The sequence below is a fragment of the Dermacentor silvarum genome, chromosome 11 (assembly GCF_013339745.2).
Source record: "Dermacentor silvarum isolate Dsil-2018 chromosome 11, BIME_Dsil_1.4, whole genome shotgun sequence".
Classification (NCBI taxonomy): domain Eukaryota; kingdom Metazoa; phylum Arthropoda; class Arachnida; order Ixodida; family Ixodidae; genus Dermacentor; species Dermacentor silvarum.
This window is the reverse complement of record NC_051164.1, coordinates 98454177-98476867: the sequence shown is the minus strand read 5'-3', so window position 1 is coordinate 98476867 and position 22691 is coordinate 98454177. Positions and strand designations below refer to the sequence as shown.

The following is a 22691-nucleotide window of genomic DNA, read 5'->3' as shown; positions in this document are numbered from 1 at the left end:
GTGCGCTAGCCGGAGAGCAATGTGACAGTCGGAGCTTTAGATGCTGTAGTCGGTGGTTGCGCTGTATTGAGTTTCTCTGCTGCCTTGGCTGATGATTCCGGGTTGCATTTGTGACCGAAGTCTGCTGCGCATCTCTCTGAAACAAATGCTCTGTTCATCTTGCCGGCTCACCACAGCTTCGCTATTTAGACCAATTGCCTCATTGCATGGGACCCGCATGATTTATACAGTGTCTGGCCGTACTGTCACCGTGCAATAGCCACTCAAGTAAGTTCTCTTGCCTCTCTTTTCTTTAAATATGCAGAGTCTGTGATGGCACTGCAGGAGTTCCGGCAAAGCAGCCTGGCAGGAGTGTCGGCACGTGTCACGAGTGTAGTGCATGTGGCCAGCGTTTTGCAAACAGGACAGTTGCGAAAATTCACCTGGCTACACACATCTGCGAGGAACCGTACGCCCGTACCGAATCCAGCCAGAAGTTCATCCAGAAGTCCAATGTCATTAGTCACCAGCGTAACCACACGGGCGAGAGGAGGCTTGTGTGCGAGCTGTGCCAATCCAAATTCAGCACGAATCTATCATTGCATAAGCATAAGCAGCTGCACGCATGCGGAGTGGACTTCTTTCACTGCCCCGAGTGCAGCAAGACCTTGATGCAGAGGGACAGCCTCCTGCGGCACCTGAAGTTTCACAAGATGGAGAAGCCATACGCGTGCGACCTGTGCCCAGCCACCTTCGTATACCACTGTGGCCGGAACAAGCATGTGCTAACACACACGATTGAGAAACCGCCCCGCTGTCCTCTGTGCCAGAAATGCTTTGCCTCGAAGAAAAGCCTCAAAGTGCACATGCGCCGGATACACGGAGAAGTCAAGACTGCTGTAACGAGTGCTGCCGCTGGGGTGGAGATGGTGTCGCCAAGCAGCCCTCCAGCCACGCTTCCCCCTGTAAGTGAAGCACAATGTGAAGTAGCTTTTGACTCGTCACACTCCAAGCTAAATTAGAGGGGCACTGCAACCTTGCGTTTCAGGTTAGCATGTTCGCACAGCATAACTTCGAAGCTTGAAAATTTTATTACAAATTTAACTGCATGCGGCTTCATACGAGCTGTGCTTCAAGTTATCGTAATATTGCTGCTAAATAAACTCTGCAATAAGTGTATCAAGGATGCTGTTGGTTGGAGTCGGGCCGCAACCGCTGCTGCAGTCGCACCGGCACCTCCGACGCGTGAGACGCTATAAGCACAGAAGCTCAGGCCACATGCACAGGCGCCGTCGCCACACACTTTCCCCCTCTCCCCCTACCTGTCTCCATTGCTGCAGTACTGTCGTTACACTCTTTCCCCCTCGCCCCTTACCCGTCTCCATTGCTGCAGCGCCATCGCCATACTTTTTCCCCCTCTCCCATACATACCTTCATTGATGCAGTGCCGTTGCCACACTCTTTCCCCCTCTCCGCTACCCATCTTCATTCCTGTCCACGTGCCATGTCACCAATACGGATGTAAGCCACTATTGCGACTCGGGGTTGAATATGAGAGACGGGCTCTTGGAGCAGACGAAAGCTTTATACAGTATGTACAGATATAGCACGTAATAGCAGGTAATAACTGGTAATAGCAGTAAGAGCGCACCAGACCGACGGGGCGGCTGGTGGCAACTCTCTCTCACAAATGGCCGGTTCTGCCTAAAATCCCTTTTTGGGCTCCTCGTCGGCAGGAGCGAGGCGGGGCGGATGCTGACATCACCCGCATCGCATTCTTCTTTCGTCACGGGGAAGGCCTGGTGCAGCTTGACGTCACCCGCGTCTAAGTCTTGATTCGTCGCGGTGATCAGTCGTGGGGCTCAGAGGAACACAGTGGGGGGAGGAGCGCCTGTCACGTCGATGAAGGCACCTGGTGTGGCACAATAGGCACCCAGGTTATCCCCCCTGGGAATGCATGCGAAGAATGCATATGAGGGCTAGAGGTAAACAGCTGTGCTGTAAAATCTGGCCCTAAGCTTAAAGCTAACAGCATGTGATGGCAGATACAGTCAGTCAATGCAATCACAGTATGTAGCTGAAGGTTGAAGACTGCTTCCTTGAGCTCCAACTAGTGTCAGTCCATTGTAAGGCGTTGTGACTTTCTTAAGACTTCAACACAAATCGCTATCTATAACAGACAAAGTCGCACCAGTACCCACCAAAGCTTCGGCGTGCATGCCTTTGACGATTACTCTAGTACACATGCAAAATACCCGAGAAAGTGAACGGGAAAACGGCGCCACGGTAGCTCGATTGATAAGAGCATTGCATGCATAATGCAAAGATGTAGGTTCGTATGCAGCCAGTTATTTTTTTTTCTTTTTTCTTTTCCATTTGGTTGCCCATTTTTCATTGTTTATTTATTTATAATTTCTACATTTCAATCATTGTCATTGTCTGTTGGATTTTTTGTGTTTGTGACATATGTGCATGCTGTTTTGTAGTGCCCTGTAGACATGGATGGTGAAGAACCAGTTGAGCCAGCAGCCCCGCTTCCGAGGATCACCTCTCTAACCACACTAACAAGCAGCACTGAAACTTCGATGAACATGGATTCCACGGATAGCGACCCAGGGTGAGCACTCTTGCAGTCACACAGACATGATTAAAAGGAGTGTCTGTATACGGTTCCAGTTAAGCAAATTACATTCCTCACAACACGTTAGTGTTCTGCTGCTGACTACGAAGTTGAAGTTCCTGTACTTAGATTTATATGTGCATCGAAAAAATTGGAGGACGCTTAAGCTTTGCCTTTAAGAGCGGAACGCGATAGCATTATCGGGCCCCGTTTGCATTGCATTTTTGTTTCAGTGGGTTACACCGCAACACAGAACGTGGGAATGCCAGCTTACAAAGACCAAGCTTACACCGATCCCCTTAATGTTGGCTTCACTTTTAAACAGAAATGCATTGCTGGGAAGACTATTTGCAGGGGCAATATAAGTTGTCTTATATTAAAGCTTGAAAGCCCTAGCACCTTTTTTTATTATTTTATAAGTTGTTTGCTATTGCCCCAGCGTGCGCGCATGTCCAAAACACATTAGGCAGGTGAAGTCCCAATTTGACCTGCCGAGGATGCGAGCACCATCCGGATAGAATTTCCGCAAGTAAATTACCCGAGTGCACCGTTCTTGGTATGATAGAAATGCTGGAAAAGGAGTTTGTGTTTGAGTTTCCTCGTAACAGAATTATGTTTTCTCGTACATTCAAATTACAATCTGACGCCACTATGTCTGTAGGTTATGGTTAAGTCGTCCTTTACCATTTTTCTGATGGATTTCACTGTGAGAAATTCAATTTTTGTTCACCAAAACCCTGCACCACGTGGAGGGCCTGTGCGGTCGCGGGGGGGGGGGGGGGGAGGGGGGGAGGGGTTCGGGATGATTTTTGCCTTCGCTAACATCTTGCACCACGCGGAGGGCCTGCGCGATTGGGGTGGTTGGGGATGATTTTTTTTGCTACGGACGCCGACATCCTCGTCGACGCCGGATTTTCTGCGACACAGGGCCCTTAACGAGGAGTGGTTCAAATTAATCTGAAGCTCCCGCTACTTATTCTCTCGTGGCTTGTGTAGATCTTTTGGATCTTCAAGATGTCAGTGAGTCAAAGTAATATTTTTGCTGTTCAAATGGTTTTATTTCAAGAAGCGCATTTCCCTTTGTGCTAGCCCATTGTTTAGCACTTCCAACTTGTGTTTGAAATCCCTTGGGACATAGTGATTCATAAAGCAAAGTTATCAAGCTCCCTATTAGATTTACAAATTATCTAAATTGTAATAGGATATAAGTAGAAGGGAATCATCAGCATTACAGTAGACTTCCGTTAATTTGACTACAGCTAATTATATTTTGGGGTTAGTGATATCTCGACTGAAGGTCCCGGCTGGTGCCCATACATTCCTATTGGACGAAACTTTCATTATTTCCATCGTGAAATTAGCCTTCGCCGTATAATTAGAACTTTGCTGGTCACTATGCATGCGCTGGACCACAATTGTTACTGCAGTGGTGACACCAACAGTGGCAACATCTGACTTGGCGGAGCTAGGGTACAGTGAATGAGTCGAAGACGTCATTTCCCGTGCCCCCATGACGATTTCCCGGTGAAAGTGGTAGCTTGCAATGAATTATTACTGTATATTCCCAATTCTAATGCGTGCCTTTAAAAGCGAACCTTTTTTTGCCTCTTCCTTCAACTTTCCCGCTGCTGCCAGCTGCTGTCTTGCCGAATAGTTCTTGCCGAATACATGGGTCATACTGAAAGTAATGTTGTCATCACGTCGTCGTTGTCATACCATTGTCATCTCTGCTGGCTCATGAGTACAGTACTGGACGCTTGGCAGGTAACAGATGTAGTGGAAACAGACACCGGATATAGTGCAAATCGAGGCTATCGCGGTGGCAGGTGACACACGTAAGTGTTGTCGTGAGCTCCAACAGCAACACGGCGTCATTGTACTGCCATCGTCATCAGTTTGTCATCGTAATTTCATTGTCGTCGTGCAATTGTTGTCATAGAGTCGCCGTCATGCCATTGTACCAGCCAGTACTGGCCTTAGGGCATAAAAACACTGGATATAGTGTGAATTGAGGCACCCTACGGTGGCAGGGGATAACCGTAAGCGCGGCCGTGAGCTCCAACCCCAACATGCCGTCTGTGTGTACGATGGAGTGAGCGAAATGGGCCATCATAGGCTGGTGTGAGTGGTGGCCGTATTTGGTCATGCCGAACAAAGACGTGACTGCAGTCATGCAGATCCTGGCTGATGAAGACAGACTGGGGGTGTCGGTCGGCAGGAATTACAGGAGCAAGGTCGTGAAACGTGGTGCGCAGCTCTCGAATGTACGTGGAGGCATCATGAGTGGAAGGGGGCGACGACGGCTCAAAGAATTCCCCTGGAAGACGCAGAGACACGCCATAGACTAGTTCGGCTGATGAGCAGCCGAGATCCGTCTTCAATGCTGATCGGATGGTACGAAGTACGAAGGTGGGGGGGGGGGGGGCGTGGTACGAAGTACGAAGGGGAGGTGATCGAGCCAACGTTCTCTTAGCTGGTGAGCAATGAGGGCAGCTTTCAGTTGTCGATGAAGCCGTTCGACCATGCCATTGGCAGAAGGATGGTAGGCAGTCGTGTGGATGTGTCGAATGCCCAAGATATTGGCAAGTGTGGTGAAAAGGGCCAATTGAAATTGACGACCGCAATTCGTGGGGGTGATGACAGAAGGGCATCCAAAGCGTGATACCCAGCCGTTTGTGAAAGCCTTAGCCACTGTCGGTGCTGTAATGTCGGAAATGGGAAATGCTTCCGGCCATCTGGTGAAGCGATCCACACATGTCAGTAGGTAACAGGCCCCTTGTGATGATGGAAGAGGGCCAATGATGTCGAGATGGACGTGGGAAAACCGTGCGTCAGGAGGCCGAAAGGGGGATGGTGCCGTGACCGTGTGACGGTGAATTTTAACACGCTGGCACTGAAGGCAGGTTCGCGCCCAGCGTCGGACGTCAGCATTGATGCTTGGCCAAAGGAAACGAGATGTGACTAGCTTCTGGGTCGCACGAATACCCGGATGGCTCATGTTGTGCAATTGATCAAAAATTGCACGCCAAAAAGCTGTAGGCACGAAGGGCCGAGGAACACCAGTAGACGTTTCGCACGTTATTAATGAGGTAGAAAATGGAAGCAGGCACTCCGTCAAAGATAGAGACGTGGGTGAAGAGCGAAGACTATGCAGCTCAGGATCGTTGCTCTGGGCAGCTGCTAGCTCTTCCATGTCTAGTGGTGGCTGGGTCGCCAAGGCATCGATGCGTGAGAGTGCATCAGCGGCGACATTTTCCGGCCCGTGCACGTGTCTGAGATCCACGGTGAACTCGGAGATAAAGCATAGTTGACAGATCTCCCTTGCAGTGTAATTGCCGTGATTGCGATGGAAGGCAAGCATCAGGTGCTTGTGGTCTGTGACGTGTGGGGTCTCACACATGCTCTTGGGACAAAGGAACGAGAACACAGTAGTGCAAACAATCAAAAGGGCATTTATTGCACCTTTCATACACTAATACACACTAGCCGAATTACTACTAATAGAGCATTCACATGGGCGCGCCACAAATCAAAGAAGTCCGACTCACCGCGACTCGATAGCGAGCGAATATGTTCGCCCCATGCTGTGACACCATCGCCTAGTCATTCACGTGTACGGTCACGCGAACGGTGGCGCGTTCAAATGATCGAGTTCGTCCATACCGGTGCCGTGCTGAAAGCCACGCAAGACGGTCTCGCGAAGCGTGGATCGGCGCATGCGCGGGACATCCACATCGCTCACCGACCCCAACCCGAAGAGAGATAGCCTTCTCCCTTTTGCGCCCGCTTAACCCCCGCCGTCAGGTGGCGTCAGCAGTGCAACACTAGCGCCATCTCTCGTAATACGCTGCAACTCCGTCGCCGTGAAGCTACGCGGCGAAGCCGGATTACAGGAGACGCGAGCTATGTGGGAAAAACAACATCAGGGGACGCGTGAGAGTCGCGCATCCCCACAAACGACGTAAAAGTCCCGGCCCTCCAGTAAATGGCGGCAATGTTTGATGGCGAGGTACACCGCAAGGAGTTCTCGGGCAAATGTACTGTATTTTACTTTCGGTGGTGCGAGTTTTTGCGAGAAAAAACCAAGGGGCTGCCAACCTATGCGTGCTGCTCGAGAACAGCGCCAACTGCCACACTCGATGCATCGGTGATGAGACGAATTGGGGCATCAGGAACGGGATGTATGAGCATGGTGGCGTCTGCCAGAGCCTTTTTGGCAGTGGTGAAGGCAGAAGCAGCGTTGTCGGTCTATTCCAGTGGCGCAGCCGGTTCATTTTTTTTATGGCTAATAGGTTGGTCAAGGGCTTTAGGAAAGTGGCACACTTAGGAAGAGAGCGGCGATGGAAGTTTAGTAGGCCCAGGAATTCTCGGAGTCGTTTCATTGATGTCGGGGGTGGAAAGTCTTGGATCGCCTTCACTTTGCTGGCGAGCGGTTAGATACCCTGTGGAGTGACAAGGTGGCCTAAGAACTCGATTGTAGCGACGCTGAAGACGCACTTATTGGGATTAATGACGAGGCCGTAATCATCCAGACTGTGAAACGGGGTGCGCAGGTGGTCTTCATGCTCAGGGCCTGATGAGCTTGCGACCAGGAGGTCATCAAGGTAGGCAAATACGAAATCGAGACCTCGCTTGATCTCGTTGATAGTGCACTTAAAAGTCTGTGCTGCGTTGCGCAGTCCAAAAGGCATCCTTATATATTCAAACAGACCAATAGGGGTGGTGATGGCCGTCTTTGGAATGTCAGCGGGTTCTACAGGAATCTGATGGGAAGCCTTCACTAAGTCAATCTTAGAGAAGATTGTGCACCGAGCCAAATTTGATGTGAAATCCTGTATGTGAGAAAGTGGGTAGCAGTCTGGTAAGGTGTGGGCATTGAGAGCGCGGTAATCCCCACATGGTCTCCAGTCGCCAGGATCTTTCTTCGGCACCATGTGGAGTGGCGATGCCCAGTTGCTGGAGGAAGGCCACACAATGCCAAGTTCAAGCATGTGGTCAAACTCACGGTGAGCGATGTTGAGGCGTTCTCCAGATAGTCGACGAGGCCGTCTAAAAACTGGAGGTCCAGTGGTCACAATGTGGTGAGACGGAATGCTTCACCTGTGACTATCTGGTGTGCGGCTTCGTGATGTTGGGGAAGTCAGCGAGTATTTTTGCATACTGCAAAGTGGGTGTGAGAGCTCGAAGTCTCGTTGACAAGGAAGTGCAAAGTATACCGTTGATGGATAGGCGCGTGTTGAGATCGATGAGGCGATGAGCATGCATGTTCACAGCAAGGTTGAAAAAACTGTGCTAGTATGCTCCAAGAACAGCTTGCAAGACGTCAGCGAGGATGAAAATCCAGCGGAACGTACGGCGTAGTCCAAGGTCAAGTGTAAGAGAGCGTTGGCCGTATGTGGGAATGGCGGAGTTGTTGATCTCTTGGAGAAGGCAGGTCTGTTCGTTGCGACGGCGATCTGCACAGGAGGCCTGTATGACACTAACCTGGGCTCCTGTGTCGACGAGGAAGCAAGCGCCAGTGATCTTATCGTAAGCATAGAAAAGGCGGCATGACTTTCGACCAGTACCACTTGCCGTGGTCAGTGGCCGGTCGTCGCATTTCCCGACCAGGAGCACAGGTGAGTGCACTTGTGAGCAGAGGCCCCAAATCGGCAGTGGTACTAGCACATGGTCGAAGACGAGCCGTCGACTGGCGCGTCGGTTGTCTGAAGTCCCGGAGAGCGTGGAGACGTCGAGGAGCGACTGTGGAACTGGAACCTGGATGTCGATCGGCGATGTGCAGCTTGTTTCGACATTGTGACCATCACCTTCAAAAATAACAGCTACTCTGGAGCTCTTCATGCCTTTGAGAAAAACTCTTGATTCAAGTACAGGAGACTTTCGTTAATTTAATCCCTACCAAAAGTCCTGGCCAATGACCACGCATTTCTATGGGCCCAAAGTGTCGTTACTATTTTGATCCTAAGAGTGGCTATCACTGAATAATCCGAACTTCATCAGTCAAGGTGCACACAGCTGACCCCTATAAAATTCAATTATGGGGTTTTACGTGGCAAAACCACCATCTGATTATGAGGCACACCGTAGTGGGGAACTCCGGATTAATTTGGACCACCTGGGGTTCTGTAACGTGCACCTGAACCTAAGTACACGGGTGTTTTCTGCATTTCACTCCCATCGATATGCGGCCGCCGTGCTGACCCCTATAGTGTCCCCTATAGCAACCCCTTTAGTGGCAACATCGCTTGGCGGAGCTTAGGGGACAGTGAATGCGTCGAACACATGTCATCTCCTGTCAAAAATGGCTATTTTCCACCTGCTCAAGGAATATTTTCAAACAATATAACGCTAGCTGACGATGCGTGAGTACAGTATTTACCCGATTCTAAACGGGATATTCAAAATGCAGAGTACCTAGTAATAAATTAAGAATCTAGCAATATCTGGCGATCGGCGTCGTGTCGCTGTTCAAGATTCTGCAACAATTGCTTTAATTGTCCAGTAAAAAAAGAAAAGAAAATCTCTCTGGTACTTTGAATCATTGAAGCCGTAGATAGGGACAAGAAGCATATTTTAAAAATGTAACCTGCGACATTAAAAATGAAACGTCTTTTGCAGCTATGTGTGCTTAGAACCTGAGCTAAGTTCACTGAAAAATTACTAATTAGCTCTTAAATTTTCGCGTCAAGCCTCTAAAGCCAACTTTCATTGCAATAATATGCCCGTTTCATTGCCCCTGCAAGAAAGAACTTTGCGTGTGAAAAATAGAAGCTCCGCTACTACTCGCTGTTTTTCGGAGCTGATTAATAAACCCCCTGGCACGTAACTAATGTCTACTGTGGTTGCTCTGTTTCATTGTATTCTAGCTTCGGGTGTGCGAGCTGAAATGGTCAGGTTGCACGAGCATGTCCAGTTAACACAGAGGACAAACGTGAACAGCAAGTTGAAGTTGTTCTGCTTAATTCTAGCAGTGTTCTTGTGTATGTAAGTTGAGGATTTCACTGTTCACAGACACTCCTCCGGCTCCAAGCACAGTGCAATGGGACTCCCAACTTCAAGTTCGCCACCAGATGCCAGCGCTGCTCCTTCCCCTAGTGGAGAGCCGAGTCAACATCTAACAGTGCGCCAGCGCCGCCAGGCGCTCGCAATCAAGCTTTTGCAAACCTCCTCCTCGTCTCGTCGTCATTTCGCGATGGCTCAACGGCCGAATAGCAGAGGAAGCAGGTACTGTTGTGTGGTGAACTGCCACAACAGTGAAAAAAATACCAAGGGACTGCAGCCACTTGTTAAGTTCTACAGTTTCCCGGGTAAATGGTATGAAAAGGAGCGCAGGCAGGCATGGATAACTGCTGTCTGCAGATTCAAGTAAGTTGGAATGCCAAAGTTTGCCATTTTCCTGAATTCTTGCTATTTGCGGCAGCGTTGTTGTTTTACCTTGTAGCTCAGTCATGACAGTTTGCTCGGCACGACGAGAATGTTACTGCAGCTCTACTTCGACCTGCTTTGAGTGACGCATTGAGTGCCAGCTGAATTGTGTCTGCGATGCACATTGTGCTTTCTCATGACAGCGCACACAGGATGTTTAAACATGCTTCTTTATTGGTAACATTTCTGTAGTATAGGAAGTTTTAAGCATTTGAGTGCTTTAACACAGGCGTATTATTTGGTAGGCCATTTGATAAAAGAATACGGACCGTACTATGTCCCATCTTGACTCCGCGAGTTGCGTTGCAAGAGGAGGGCAGCAGCGGTTTGAAACGCTTTGGCTTTTGGCCGTTCTTTAATGGCGGTGCAACATGAGCACTTTTGATCGCAATCAGACCCAATCTGTATCAAATTTTGCGATTGCGATCGAGAGTGGTCACTACTGCACAGTTCAACAATCCGGATCAAGTTGCTTGAGCTGACCCAGCGTCAAGATGCAGATAACAGCCTACGACCACGATCGACTAGTTTCAGGTCATGCAAAATCATGATGAAAAGTTCCCATGTAGAAGTACTCGATCCAGATTGGACCCGATTGGGGTCCAAAGTGTGTGTGTGACAGGAGTATATTTGACGTGGGGTTTCAGTACCTCGGGGACGTCACAATTGTATAATGGGACGCAATGGTAACAGAATCTCTCTTGGTGCTCACTTGTGAGCTGGCTTTACACGCTAGTTTTTTCAGTCTTTTTTAGTCTTTCACGAATCCTTTGCTTCTTCGTTTTTGTTTTCAACATGTAGTGATATCGCATCACATATCTTTAGGAATCGCACACGCCACGCGGAGCGTGGTTCAGAAATATGTGCAGAGATTGTGCATTGCACACTGTCCTTTTCTTCATGGCATCGAAACTAAGTATAGAATGCCTTGCAGTCATTAACGTGCACAGTCATGACAATGAAAACAAGTTATTTCAAATATGAAAAATGCTGACATGTTAAGTTTTCAATTTGCTCAAGCCAATTTTGTGAGGTCGTCACTCTAAGTGTGTAGATCAAACCGAAAATGTGTGTGTAACATTGCTGAACTGCTGATGTGAAATTGCTATTGTTCAATGTCATGTTATTGTACAGTCCTGATGGCACCCAATGGATACCAAACACGAACTCCAGAATCTGCAGTAGGCACTTCGTAGGCAACAGCAGGAACGAGTCAAGTCGCCATCCGTCCTATGTTCCAACTATTTTTCCAGCTGCCTACAACAGGAAAGCACTTGATCAAGACAGGGGACAAAGGTAAGGATGCATTTAAAATCCATTAGTGACCCACTGCAAGTGCTCCTGGGTTAACTAGCACTACAACAATTTGGTGCCAGTTTTTTGTAAACCTGGTTGAACTTTCGAACTCTGTGTTTGTTATACAACCTAAACCACTGCACCTTCCAAAATCAGCTGAAAACTGAAAATTGAAGCCAAAATCTGGAGAAAACCGAAAAATGAACCACTACTCTAGCAAATGCACGTGTTGCCTTTTACCAATTTTAGAAGCAGAAGATATTTTGCAGCATCATTGACAAATGGCGGCCAGTTGTAATGGGTAAAGAGTTGACCCAAACTACAGGGAAAATGTTTTCTGATGGCTCGCTGCCAGATGACCAGTTCATTTCGGTCTGGAGTATTAAAGGGACCCTGGAACGATTTTGTACAAACGTACTGAGTCGTTAGAGTAGAGTAGGTCCTTCTGATCATTAATTGGCGCATCTAAGCCCTCCACATAAAGCGTGTAATTTATTATAAGGTTTTAAAAACTTATATCGCTACCGATTGCAGCACGCCAATCGGCTGAGTTTTTTTGCCCAAGTGACGCGATTTGCCCATAACACGTCACTGGGCCAACTATCCGATTGGCTGCCCAGTGCGCGTCATCGATAATTTTTCCAACATTATGGTGAACAAATATTTCTGTGCAGGAAGAGATGTTTCTGTGCCACACGCATGGCTAACTTCACTACTTCGTGTATGTCTTGGATCACGTATTAATCAATTGATTCACTCTTGCGAATGGAACATTGTGCTTGTATGTGTTCACTTTAAGTTTGCCACCAGGAATTAACGGCTGTTTACCTTTGTAGAAGTCACCATGCTTTCTATTTCTGCAATAATAGGTAGAGCAAGATCTAGCGGGGAGCCCTCCTCCTGCAGCAACATGCTAGCAGTGCCCCCTTTTTTTGTATTTTTGACCTTGGCTCGGAAACCCTTTGATTCTTTCGCTGGCCCAGGACCAGATCTTTGTGCAGTGTTGGGTGTCGCCGGAGATAAATAAGTGGTTTCCGCTAACTTGGGGCAATACTGTGTTTTCTTGCGTGCACAGCGCTTCGTGCCACCGTTTTGCTGCCTGAGCATGCACAGTGGCACGCCAGACTATGATAGGTGACCGCTGACACAGCGCGGTGGTTCGCTATGCTCGAACTCGCGGTGTTTGGTACTCCTATGAGTACTCCTGTGTTGGCTGCTGTGCTGAAGTAACAGGGTTCGAAACCAACTGTCATAATAACTTGGGTCACTGTGTATGTGCCAATATGTACAGCCTCCCGCATTTTTAGCTATATTGCTACACGTGTGTGGTATTTGTTTGAACGAGGCGTGCGGGTGCCATCACTCCAGAAAAGAGGAAGAACGAGCTGGGCTCACGCTGTGAATCTAACCGGTCAGCGCTGCAACCGCTGTTGTAAATACATATAACCTGTAAATAGTTGCTCGTCTTACTGACTCGTCCTTCGCGTAACATTGTGGTGGAGGTGCTCGAGAATGTGGTGGGGGTGGTGTCGCATGAGAACGCTATAATATATGGTTGTACGTCGTCCTGGAGGGAACATCACAGTAGACGACTCTTGCACACGAGAGTGCTTAGTGCACTTGAGAGTACTTCTGCCAGTCTCGCTGATTATCACCGCTTAAAGGTGCTAAAATGATGCTTGATGGATGCTCGCGCGATATAGTTAAAAATGCGGGAGGCTGTAAATACGTGCCGCTCTTCAACGAACCTGTTTCACGCTGACATGGCTAACTATAGATACGGGACTGGGTATGCACCACTGTTCGAAGAAACTCTTTGACGAGGGCTTGAAGCACTGGTTATGTGCCACTCTGTCTGTGCTGGCCTTCAATGCACCTCATGGATGCCAACTTGGATCACTTATGTGCCAGCAGGTGTGTGCCACTCTTGAATGAATGTCTTTGATGCCAACTTGGGTAACTACCGTAAAAACTAGACTATAGGTCGAACCGGAATATAGGTCGACCCCTAAACTAACCAATTCTAAAAATGAAAAAAAAATCTTTTTCAATGGCAAAAGTAGCGAAACTACTTAAAACCGGACTATATGATCTACCCTTACCTTTAAACAAATGCGACTCAGCCGGTTGCACAATGGTGACAGAATGAAGTTGCATTGCTGCCAAAGCGCAATTACATATTGCTGAAACTTGATGAGCTTGTCTTCGAATTCTTCGCGCAGTTTCTGGCACACAGAAGTACGGCGCCGTAGTGCAAAGCTCTTTCTCTTCATGAATCGTCGCACCCAGGATGGCGAGCCCTTGAATTGCGCCTTCATCAGTCCGGAGGCGCGTGCGATCTCTACCGCTTTCAAATGGATGCATTCGGCAGTCACAGGCAGCGATCTTACACGCAGCTCCCGGACGAACTCCGCAATCTTGTCTTCCAGTTCTGGATACGCTGCGGTCCGCCCACGAAATGAAGGTTTCTTTTGGTAGCTGCAAGCGGTAATACGCTGCTTCTGCCTCCGCCAGTACCAATGCTCTTTTTGGATACTCCAAATTTGCGCTGTGCCGCCAGGTTGCCGTGGGCTTCCGCGTACCCAGTCGCCTTTTCTTAAAGGCGACGGTGAATTGCCGTCGGCTTCCACTCATTTTGAAACAAAATGTGAAAAAGCAGCCTGAATGCGATGGTGAAGGCGGCTGTTTACTTCATCTGCACATTGTTGCAAGACTTCCGTAGTTTTTCCGCCAATGTCCGTTATTTAAGACAAGGGTCGACTTTTTGCAATGGTTTCTTGAAAAAATGTTCGACCTACATTTCAGTTTTTATGGTAGGTATGTTTCACTGGGAATGTGCTGCTCGACAATGACAAAAAAGATCCCTTAAATATATCCGATGCTGAGCGGAATCGCACCCACGTCGCAAAGGTTCCTTAAAGACAGCCGCATTAGCAGGTTGCGCTACAAATGCACTGGGTATGTGTCGCTTTCAATGAACCTCCCACCAACTTGGGTCACTGACTTAGTGCCACTGACTGTGCGGCCAAGCGAGGGAACAATTCTCAGCGTTCGCAGGCACCAGCGTGCTACACTTCTAGTCTCGGAAGCCATGCCGACTAGCTCTTCGAAATGTATGCGCACTCGCCTGAGAGCTTTGGGACAATTGAAGATTTAGATGCTGCATTCAGCGGTGGCGCTGTGTCATGTTTCTCTGCTGCCTTGGCTGACAATTCTGGAGTGCGTTTGTTTTCGAAGCCTTCTGTGTGTCTCTTGTTCAAATGCACCATTTCATCCTGCCGGCTCACCAGAGCTTTGCTTTTTAGACTGACGCCCTCAGTGCACGGGACCTGCATGATTTATGCAGTGTCTGTCTCTACTGGTGTGGTGCAATAACCACTCAAGTAAGTTCGTGCCCTTCTTTTTTCGAATGTGCAGAGTCCGCGATGGCACTGTAGGAGCTCCGGCGAAGCAGCCTGGCAGGAGTCTCGGCACGTGTCACGAGTGTAGTGTGTGTGGCCAGCGTTTTGCGAGCAGGACAATTGCAAAAATTCACCTATCTACACACACGCGCCTGGAATCGTACACCTGTCCTGACTCCAGCCAGAAGCTTGTCCAGAAGTCCGAAGTCGATAGGCACCAGCACGACCAGACATTTGAGATACGGTTTGCATGCGAGCTGTGCGTATCCACATTTTGCACTAATAAGTCACTAGACAGGCATAAGCAGCTGCACGCACGCGGAGTGGACTTCTTTCATTGCCCTGAGTGCGGCAAGACCATGTTGCACAGGAAAAGCCTCCTGCGGCATCTGAAGTGGCACAAGATGGAGAAGCCGTACCAGTGCCACCTGTGCCCAGCTACTTTCATATACGACTATAAGCGGGACGAGCATGTGCTAACACACTCAAATGAAAAATTGCATCGCTGTCATCTGTGCCCGAAATCCTTTGTCTGGAAGAGTAGCCTCAATGTGCACATGCACCGGATACATGGAGAAGCCAAGACCGCTGTAACGAGTGATACCACCAGGGTGGAGACGGTGTCGCCAAGCAGCCCTCCAGCCACGCTTCCCCCTGTAAGTGAAGTGCAATGTGAAGTAGTACCATTTTTAATCCTTTGACTCGTCTCTCTAAGTTAAATTAGAGGGGCATTGTAACCTTGCGTTTCAGGTTAGCATTATTCAAGGCATGTTTGCACAGCATAACTTCAAAGTTTGAAAAATTTTGTGCAAAAGTAACAGCATGCGGGTTCCTACGAGCTGTGTTTCAAGTTATCACAAAATTGCTGCTAAATAAGCTTTTAAAAAATGAACCCGCTACATGATGACATACGGGCTCCATCAGCATACATGTAGCCATTTTTCTTCCAGCTCATTTTACTAAACCATTTTACGTATACAGTTAAAACTCGATATAACGAAATCAGTAAAATCGGCAATTTGTTTCGTTATATCGAAATTTCGTTGTATTGAAATTCGACCTTTTATCAATTTTTCTTGCATGGAAAGGGGCTGCAATATTTTCTAAATTATCGGGCAATCAAAAAAAGCAAATTTGAATGAAGAAACAATTCTTTTTTTTTTTTTATTTGGGAGTCGGCGACGAATGATACGGTTTTATGCCACGTCGACGATATCTTCACATTGGCGGTACGAATTAAGTGAAGCCAGCCACGCTTTCGCGTTCACTCCGCCCACGTGGCTGATAGCGTCGCCCGCAGTGGGACGACGCTATCATGAAAAGCACTGGCATCGGGGAGTGAATGCTTCGTCTGCTTCTCGTCTCAACGGGTCTTCAAAACTCGAGATTATGCAACCTTCAATACTAAACGCGCGGGAAGACAGGTCACATGATGCCACACGGTCTCGGCACGCCCACTCTTTGCACATGCGGCAGATTACCTCTAAAACAGTGTGCGCGCCGTATGCGCTCAGCTGCACTTACAGCCATGCGAAGCCACGGCCGATACGATCGCCAACTTACTTCCCACTCCCCGCCCCCTCGCGCCCGCTTGATCGCATTACCAGCATTGCCGCTAGCTCGCTCTCCTCTCCCTCTTGCCTTTTGCTCGCGCGGGAAGGCGGCACTCGTGAAGCCACCACCTACTTGTCTCACCCTCGCCCGCTTTCACTTGCACCTAAAGCAAACAGTGCGCGGGGCACGATAGGATCTCATCACATTGAACATAATGCGGAACGTGACGCTGCTCCATCGGAGGTCGCTCTTGTCGCGCGGCGCACGATTTGAGAGGTGCGTGCGTAAGCAGTCACTTGTAATAAAATCATTTGATCATCTGCGCCCGCGGGAGCTTCAATTTGTTGTCCAGTATTCCTTTGCGGCGGCAGTGAAATTTCGTTGTATTGAAATCGCGTATAAACACGCTTCATTATATGATGTTATAAATACATGGTGTTCTACGGAGAAGAGATTATGAAAAGTGAAATACTTCGTTATATCGGGTATTTCGTTATATTGAAGTTCGTTATATCGAGGTTTAACTGTATCACTCAAACTTGCAGCGCATTTAAAATAAGAAGTGTTTCAAGATGTATGCAGAATGTTTTAAGTATCCTTATTTTCATCAGTACTTTTACTTTTGATGTACTATTGTCGAGCACAATTGTGTATGCAGCGTCTGAAGGGGTTAGGCCAATATTGTACTGTTGCTTTTTTGTTTTTAGATGTTTTTGTGTGTGCATTGCCTTTAATAATTTATTGTATAGTCAGAGGCTTCACTGAGAGGAAGGTATTAATATTTTCCATTTCTTTCTGTGATCTTGGCTGGCTTACATTGTCTTGACTGGTTAACTGTTTTCACTGGTTCACACCAACATGCCTAACTGAAATCGGACAAAGTATTTACCTCATTTTTTAGTGCAATATGTGTGATCTAAAGTGGTTCGTTCATGACTCGGCTCCGTTAAAAAAAAAAAAAACTTTTTTTTTTTTTTGCAGGTCGTAACAGCTGTCAACATCAAGGTGGAGCCGAGCAGCCCTCCGTCCACACTGCCACCTGCAAGTGACGTGCGATGTGCGGTTCCATAATTTTTCGTCTTAGCTAAAATAAAGTGCAATTGCGAGCTCCCGTTGCAGGTTAGCATTATTCAGGTCACAATCACATAGGGGATCTTGGAAGTGTGGTTGGGTGAATATTCCTAATTTTCGAATATTCGATTGAATGGTATGCATTTCGGTATTCGTTTCGGATCAAATTTCAATATTTTGGAAATATTCTGAACAAACATATAAATTTGATACACACACTGGACAGTTTCAGTTTCGGTGGGCAAGTCACATTGTCATTGACACGGTTCGTATCCAAGACAAGCCAAAAACAAGGCCACCAGTAGGCAACCATGCCGGCAACCGATTTTTCAATTATCGAAGTTTCGTATTCTGTACGGCATCTCGCTCAATTTTTCTGATATCATTCGCCCGCATGGTGTTGGAAAAATCTTGAAAATGGGGCCATTCGGGTTGTCCCCCATATCCTCACTTCGTTTGGCGATGTGTTTCTCGGCAACCAAACCGCAGCTTTGGTCACCAACACTTGGTGAAGCAATGCTCATAAGGCCTAACAGCCAAGGTTGGCGTGACGAAAATTTGCCAAAATTGTTGTGAGAAGTTTGCCACTCCTCGAGAGGCTGAACGGTGATTGCATCCGAGATTATGCGCAAGGGATAGACTGAGGGTCTTAGAGGTGGTGTGTGAGTCCACGGGCGACCGCGGGCAATTAGCTAAAGCTACAGCTTGCGTTAAGTATGTCTGTGTGCTCACTGGACGGAATGGGCTAAGCTCGCGTGTAGGTCGAAAGCACCCAGCCTAAACTGCTGGCAACACTGCGCATTTGGCGCATTAAAAATCTCATGCAACATCAGCACTTCGTGGAATCGCAGCGACGAAATTAACATTGAACAAATTTTCAGTAAATAAATTTGATGCGTGATGCACATCTAGCTGCGGAATGAGTGAACACGAACCGCACCTGCGGGCTTCACCTTCATGAAATTCAAGTATACTGAACTGCAACGCTGAGAAAACGTCGGCCAGTCAATTTGTGTACTGCTGGCCATATTGCTGGCGTTGTAAAGAAATGTTGAACTTGTGTTCTTGCATAAAAATATCTGCATAACAGCATGGAAAATGAACTTGCCATCTATGCAAGTAAGATTCCCCCCCCCCCCCCCCCCCCTTCACCCTCCCTCCTTTAAAACCCTGCAATGCCCAAACACAGTTCCACATCAAGGAAAATTGAAACAAATTGTTGACATTTATTTCTGGCCATGGAGCGTACATTAGTGAAAAATAAAAATAAAAATGTTTTCAGTTATAACTTAATCACAGTACTAATTAGCTAATTAGCAAATGGTTTGTTGCACTGTGTCCACTACTGAAACTTCACTCCAGTATAATAAAAACGCAACTGTGGGCTTTGTAGTAGGTTTCCCGCACTTCAATCAGAATTTTGAGGCATCAAACTCAGCGTGACATATATGATAAGTTGGGCATTACATACAGGGTTAAAAGAAAAAAACTGTTTTTCATCTTCTGGCTCTTATGTCAAGGCTTAATGCAAAAACCACAACTATTCAGTAAGACCCAAATAAATTGTATTTGTATTTGCCTAATTATAGTGAATGCTGCTGCCGTTTCCTTCACCAAAATATGTGGTATACAAAGTACTACTATTCAAACTATTTGATTAAAAATTATTCGACCAAACTACCATACACTTCGAACTCAATTCAAACCTAGAATTAACTATTCGCTCATCCCTATTTGGCAGTTTGAAAAATCTGGAACAAAAAGGGTGACAGCATGCAAGTTCCCACGACCTGTGTGCTTCATGCCATCGTAGAATAGGATATTTTCGAAGTGTCAAGTGCTGTCAATTGACTTGCCTCTATAGCAAGCTTCACACATGGCTGCTGCTTCCACCCTTGTTCTGTAATGTCCTCTTACATCTTTTCGCTACTGTAAGTGACAAGGGATCCGTGGCAATGTTGGAAACAACCTAGTGCTTTTCTTTTTCATCACTTGCATGGGAACTAAAAAAATTAGTGAAGAAAATAAAATCTGCATCACTGGCCGACACAGACAACCAGGTGCTTCTGTTAGCACATAACAGTAGCACATAACTGACATCTCTTTCCCTAGCATCTTTACTACAATTAGCACAATACCCCTCTCACCTCTCCTCCCTCCCCCCCCCCCACCCCCACTCCTATCTGTTCTAGCATAAAAATATCCATGTGTTGTTTTTCACTGTCAGCTTCGTTTCAGTTTTCACTCAAGGTCAGTGCTAGCTTCTGTAGAAAAAAGTGATTGAAATATGCCTGTTTAGCTTGTGATTGCTACTATTGATTTTTTTTTATGTGAAAGAACTGCTATTTTATAGAAGTACAATTTGGAATTTTGAAGTGTTAAAGCATTTTAGCAGCTAAAGTATGTGTTACAACAGGAATAAAAAAAAAAAACATCGCAGTTTGCGGCACACACTGTGCTGCTAACTGTGATGTTCACAAGATTTTTGAATACTGTAAGGTGCAATATACAGGGCCAAGGAAAGACGAGACAGACATGACAAGTGCTTTCTTTCGCCCCGTACAATGCGCTTCATTGTATGAGTTTGCTTCACCAACTGGCCCAAAATTCTACAAACATCACAAAATTGTACTTTAATTTCCACTGAAAACTAAAGAAGAGTAACTATGCTTTCACATGTTCTTGTAAGTGCGCAGATTTATTATTGCTTCCCAATTGTGGAAGAAAATGGAACGGCAGTTTTGACAATGATGCGCATTGCTATTGCAGCACGACTTAGCAGCGTACCAATGCAAGATCGATGGACAAGGTTCGCACGCTCTATCCCTAAGCTGTCGCTGTTCCGCCATGCAGCGTGCTGTTGAATCACCTGTGCACTTGTTATCCTTACTTTCTTTAGGCATCCTTCGCAGTCATGTGTCGGGCACGACCCGACACATGAAAATATCGGTTCAAAAAGATGTCAGGTGGTACCTGACAGGCATACGTGCTTGCGTTCACTGGTTGTTTGGGTTTGTAGTGCCACCATTTGAGAATTTTGATGTGAAAGTGTCAAATGGCCTATTGAACGAAAAAGCTGGTGGCGTCTGTAGCAGCGAAAAAACGACATCTAACTTCCCATTGGCTGTGATGCCACCGCGTGCTCGTGACACTGGCTTGCGTTTGCTAACTTGGGCAGCACGTACCGCTATGGAGTCAGAAGCATCTACATCATTGGCGGCCGCTACCTCGGCAGTAGCGAAACGTGGCCGTCCACACCAGTACATTGCAGACGAAATAAGGGAGCGGAAGAATGCAGCTGAACGAGTGAAGAGGCAGGCAGTGAATCCGCCATAGCCGTCAACTCTCCAAATACACAGTGGGCAGAACGAGCATTAACGCAAAACTTGAAGTACCGCTTAGCGGTGTTCAATGGGATATTAATGCTTTTGGCATTCACAACTCACAAGAAGGGCTTAGGTGCCCTCGGATTTTTTTTTTTTTTTTAAAGTAACAGGCACACATCACAATAACTCCAGATGAGGGTAGCACATTTTTTTCCCTATACTTTATGCTTAAAAGAATTTTAGCATGATTTGTGGCATGAAGCGCCGACAGGATGGCGGCATTTTCAGCATGTGCGCTGTATGGACTAAATTCAAGTAAGTTTATTGAATCAGAAGATGATTTTACAGTTGTGGATAAATATCTACTTCACCTTCGCCTTCTGAGCAGACGTGCTCAGATGAGAGTGCTTAGGACACGGCAATTAGTGCATTAGGGTGCTATAGATCTGTAGTGCAAATCCTGGCCTCCACTCGGGGGAGTACTTTGAGTGCTACCACACAGTGCTCAAGTACTGTTGAGAGCCTCAGGAATAAGTAAATTTTCTGAAATAAATCACTTACATGCATTCGTTTATCTGAACACTTTTTCTGTGGAGCGTCTGAATGCGCAAAATGGCTGCTGACTGGAACGACCATAAATTTGGTAATTGAGCGGAACCGAAAACGGTTAACCACCTTGTAGTTCTTTGTTTTTGGCTCTTATATATAGACGCCACGCTAAAGTGGGCCTAGCCGTTCGTTTGTAGAGTTACTCCTGATAATAGACTGTGCTTGCAGCTAAAGTGTCTGTGAACAGGGAAGACTCACTGCCGTTTTTGACTGTCTCGTGGTGTGACTAATTAAGCTCAATGAACCTTTATTTCATAAGAAAGGTTGTACAGATGTAAAGTGTAATGTTTAATGTGCAGGAAACTGTATTCTTTATACCACATGCATTTTAAGTTGCAACATTTTGCTACGCAGTAATGTGATTTTTCCACGATGTCTCACTTGAGGCTTTTTCGGTGTGAAACAAAGACGTGTTAGAAAAGTAGTCTCGGTTTCGTTGTGTGGAAGGGTTTTTCAGCCTAATATAAAAATGTTCGTAAAATGAATAATATGTGGCACCCCTTACGCGATGGCCCTTATATGAATACACCCAGCTGACTCCTCCACTGCCGTGGTGTCATTGCACTTTTCAACTAGGCTAGTGCATAGGTCATATACACTGTGAGCATTTCAGGTGGCAGGTGTAATTAGAGAATAGTGCCAGAAGTAGTTTCCCCAGACAAGCCAGTTCGCTGTGTGCGCTCTCACGTGCTTGGTACCTCAAGGTACCATAGGAAAAATATGCATACAGGAGCCCTGGAAACCCAAGCTTAACTCGTTTCGTGACTCAGTAGAGGCAAGAAAGACAATCTAAGTCACTTTATTTACTACCACAAAAACAACCAGCTCGTAATGCAGTATGTGAATATAATTTCGATTTAATTTTAGATCTACACAGATCAAGGGATCACCACACAGAGATGTAAAGATAGGCAAGATTTTCGCACCTAAAATAAAATAGTGCAACATGTTTTTGCACATGGTTTTTATGTTGTGAATTTGCGACACTCGGCAGTAACGGGGTTTAATTCGCACTCTGTATTCGGTGTTTGCGTTATGTCCAGTAGCGACTAATCGAGCAGACTTAATTCGCAATATAACTTGCGTTTGCACTAGTCCGGTTACGGCCAATCGAGCGGGTTTGATTTACACCATATGTGGTGTTTGTTTGCACTATGTCCGATACCATGGACCGCCTTAACCTTTAAAAGGATGGAAGACAAGCTCAGCTCCTCAAGCACAAACTTACATATAAGACGAATGCAAGACCAGCTCGTCTAGAGCTTCTTTTTTGTGCTGGTCTCAGGGCAACTTGAGCTCCTGTGTTGCTCCGCACTTCTTCTAGATGGCTCGCGTTTATTTTGTGTTTGTTGTAAATAGCATCAGATGGTGCAAGAAGCTCTTAAAGTGTAAAGTTGGCCACTTAGACAC

At 46.8% G+C, this 22691-nt stretch overlaps 1 protein-coding gene across 5 annotated transcripts in view; it reads left to right on the top strand.

Moving 5' to 3' along the window:
- Nucleotides 1-22691, top strand: part of LOC119434160 (zinc finger protein ZFP2) — a 38363-nt gene that overhangs the window by 12368 nt on the left and 3304 nt on the right. For 3 of the 5 annotated variants that reach the window (XM_049658969.1, XM_037701482.2, XM_049658968.1), the window contains 6 exons: nt 305-944; nt 2466-2596; nt 9611-9964; nt 11159-11320; nt 14738-15377; nt 17257-17332. In XM_049658969.1, the coding sequence (XP_049514926.1) occupies nt 305-944; nt 2466-2596; nt 9611-9964; nt 11159-11320; nt 14738-15377; nt 17257-17332 (2003 nt within the window). Of the gene's footprint in view, nt 1-304; nt 945-2465; nt 2597-9610; nt 9965-11158; nt 11321-14737; nt 15378-17256; nt 17395-22691 lie in introns of all 5 variants that reach the window. The other 2 variants (XM_049658970.1, XM_037701484.2) reach the window with 2 other exon arrangements.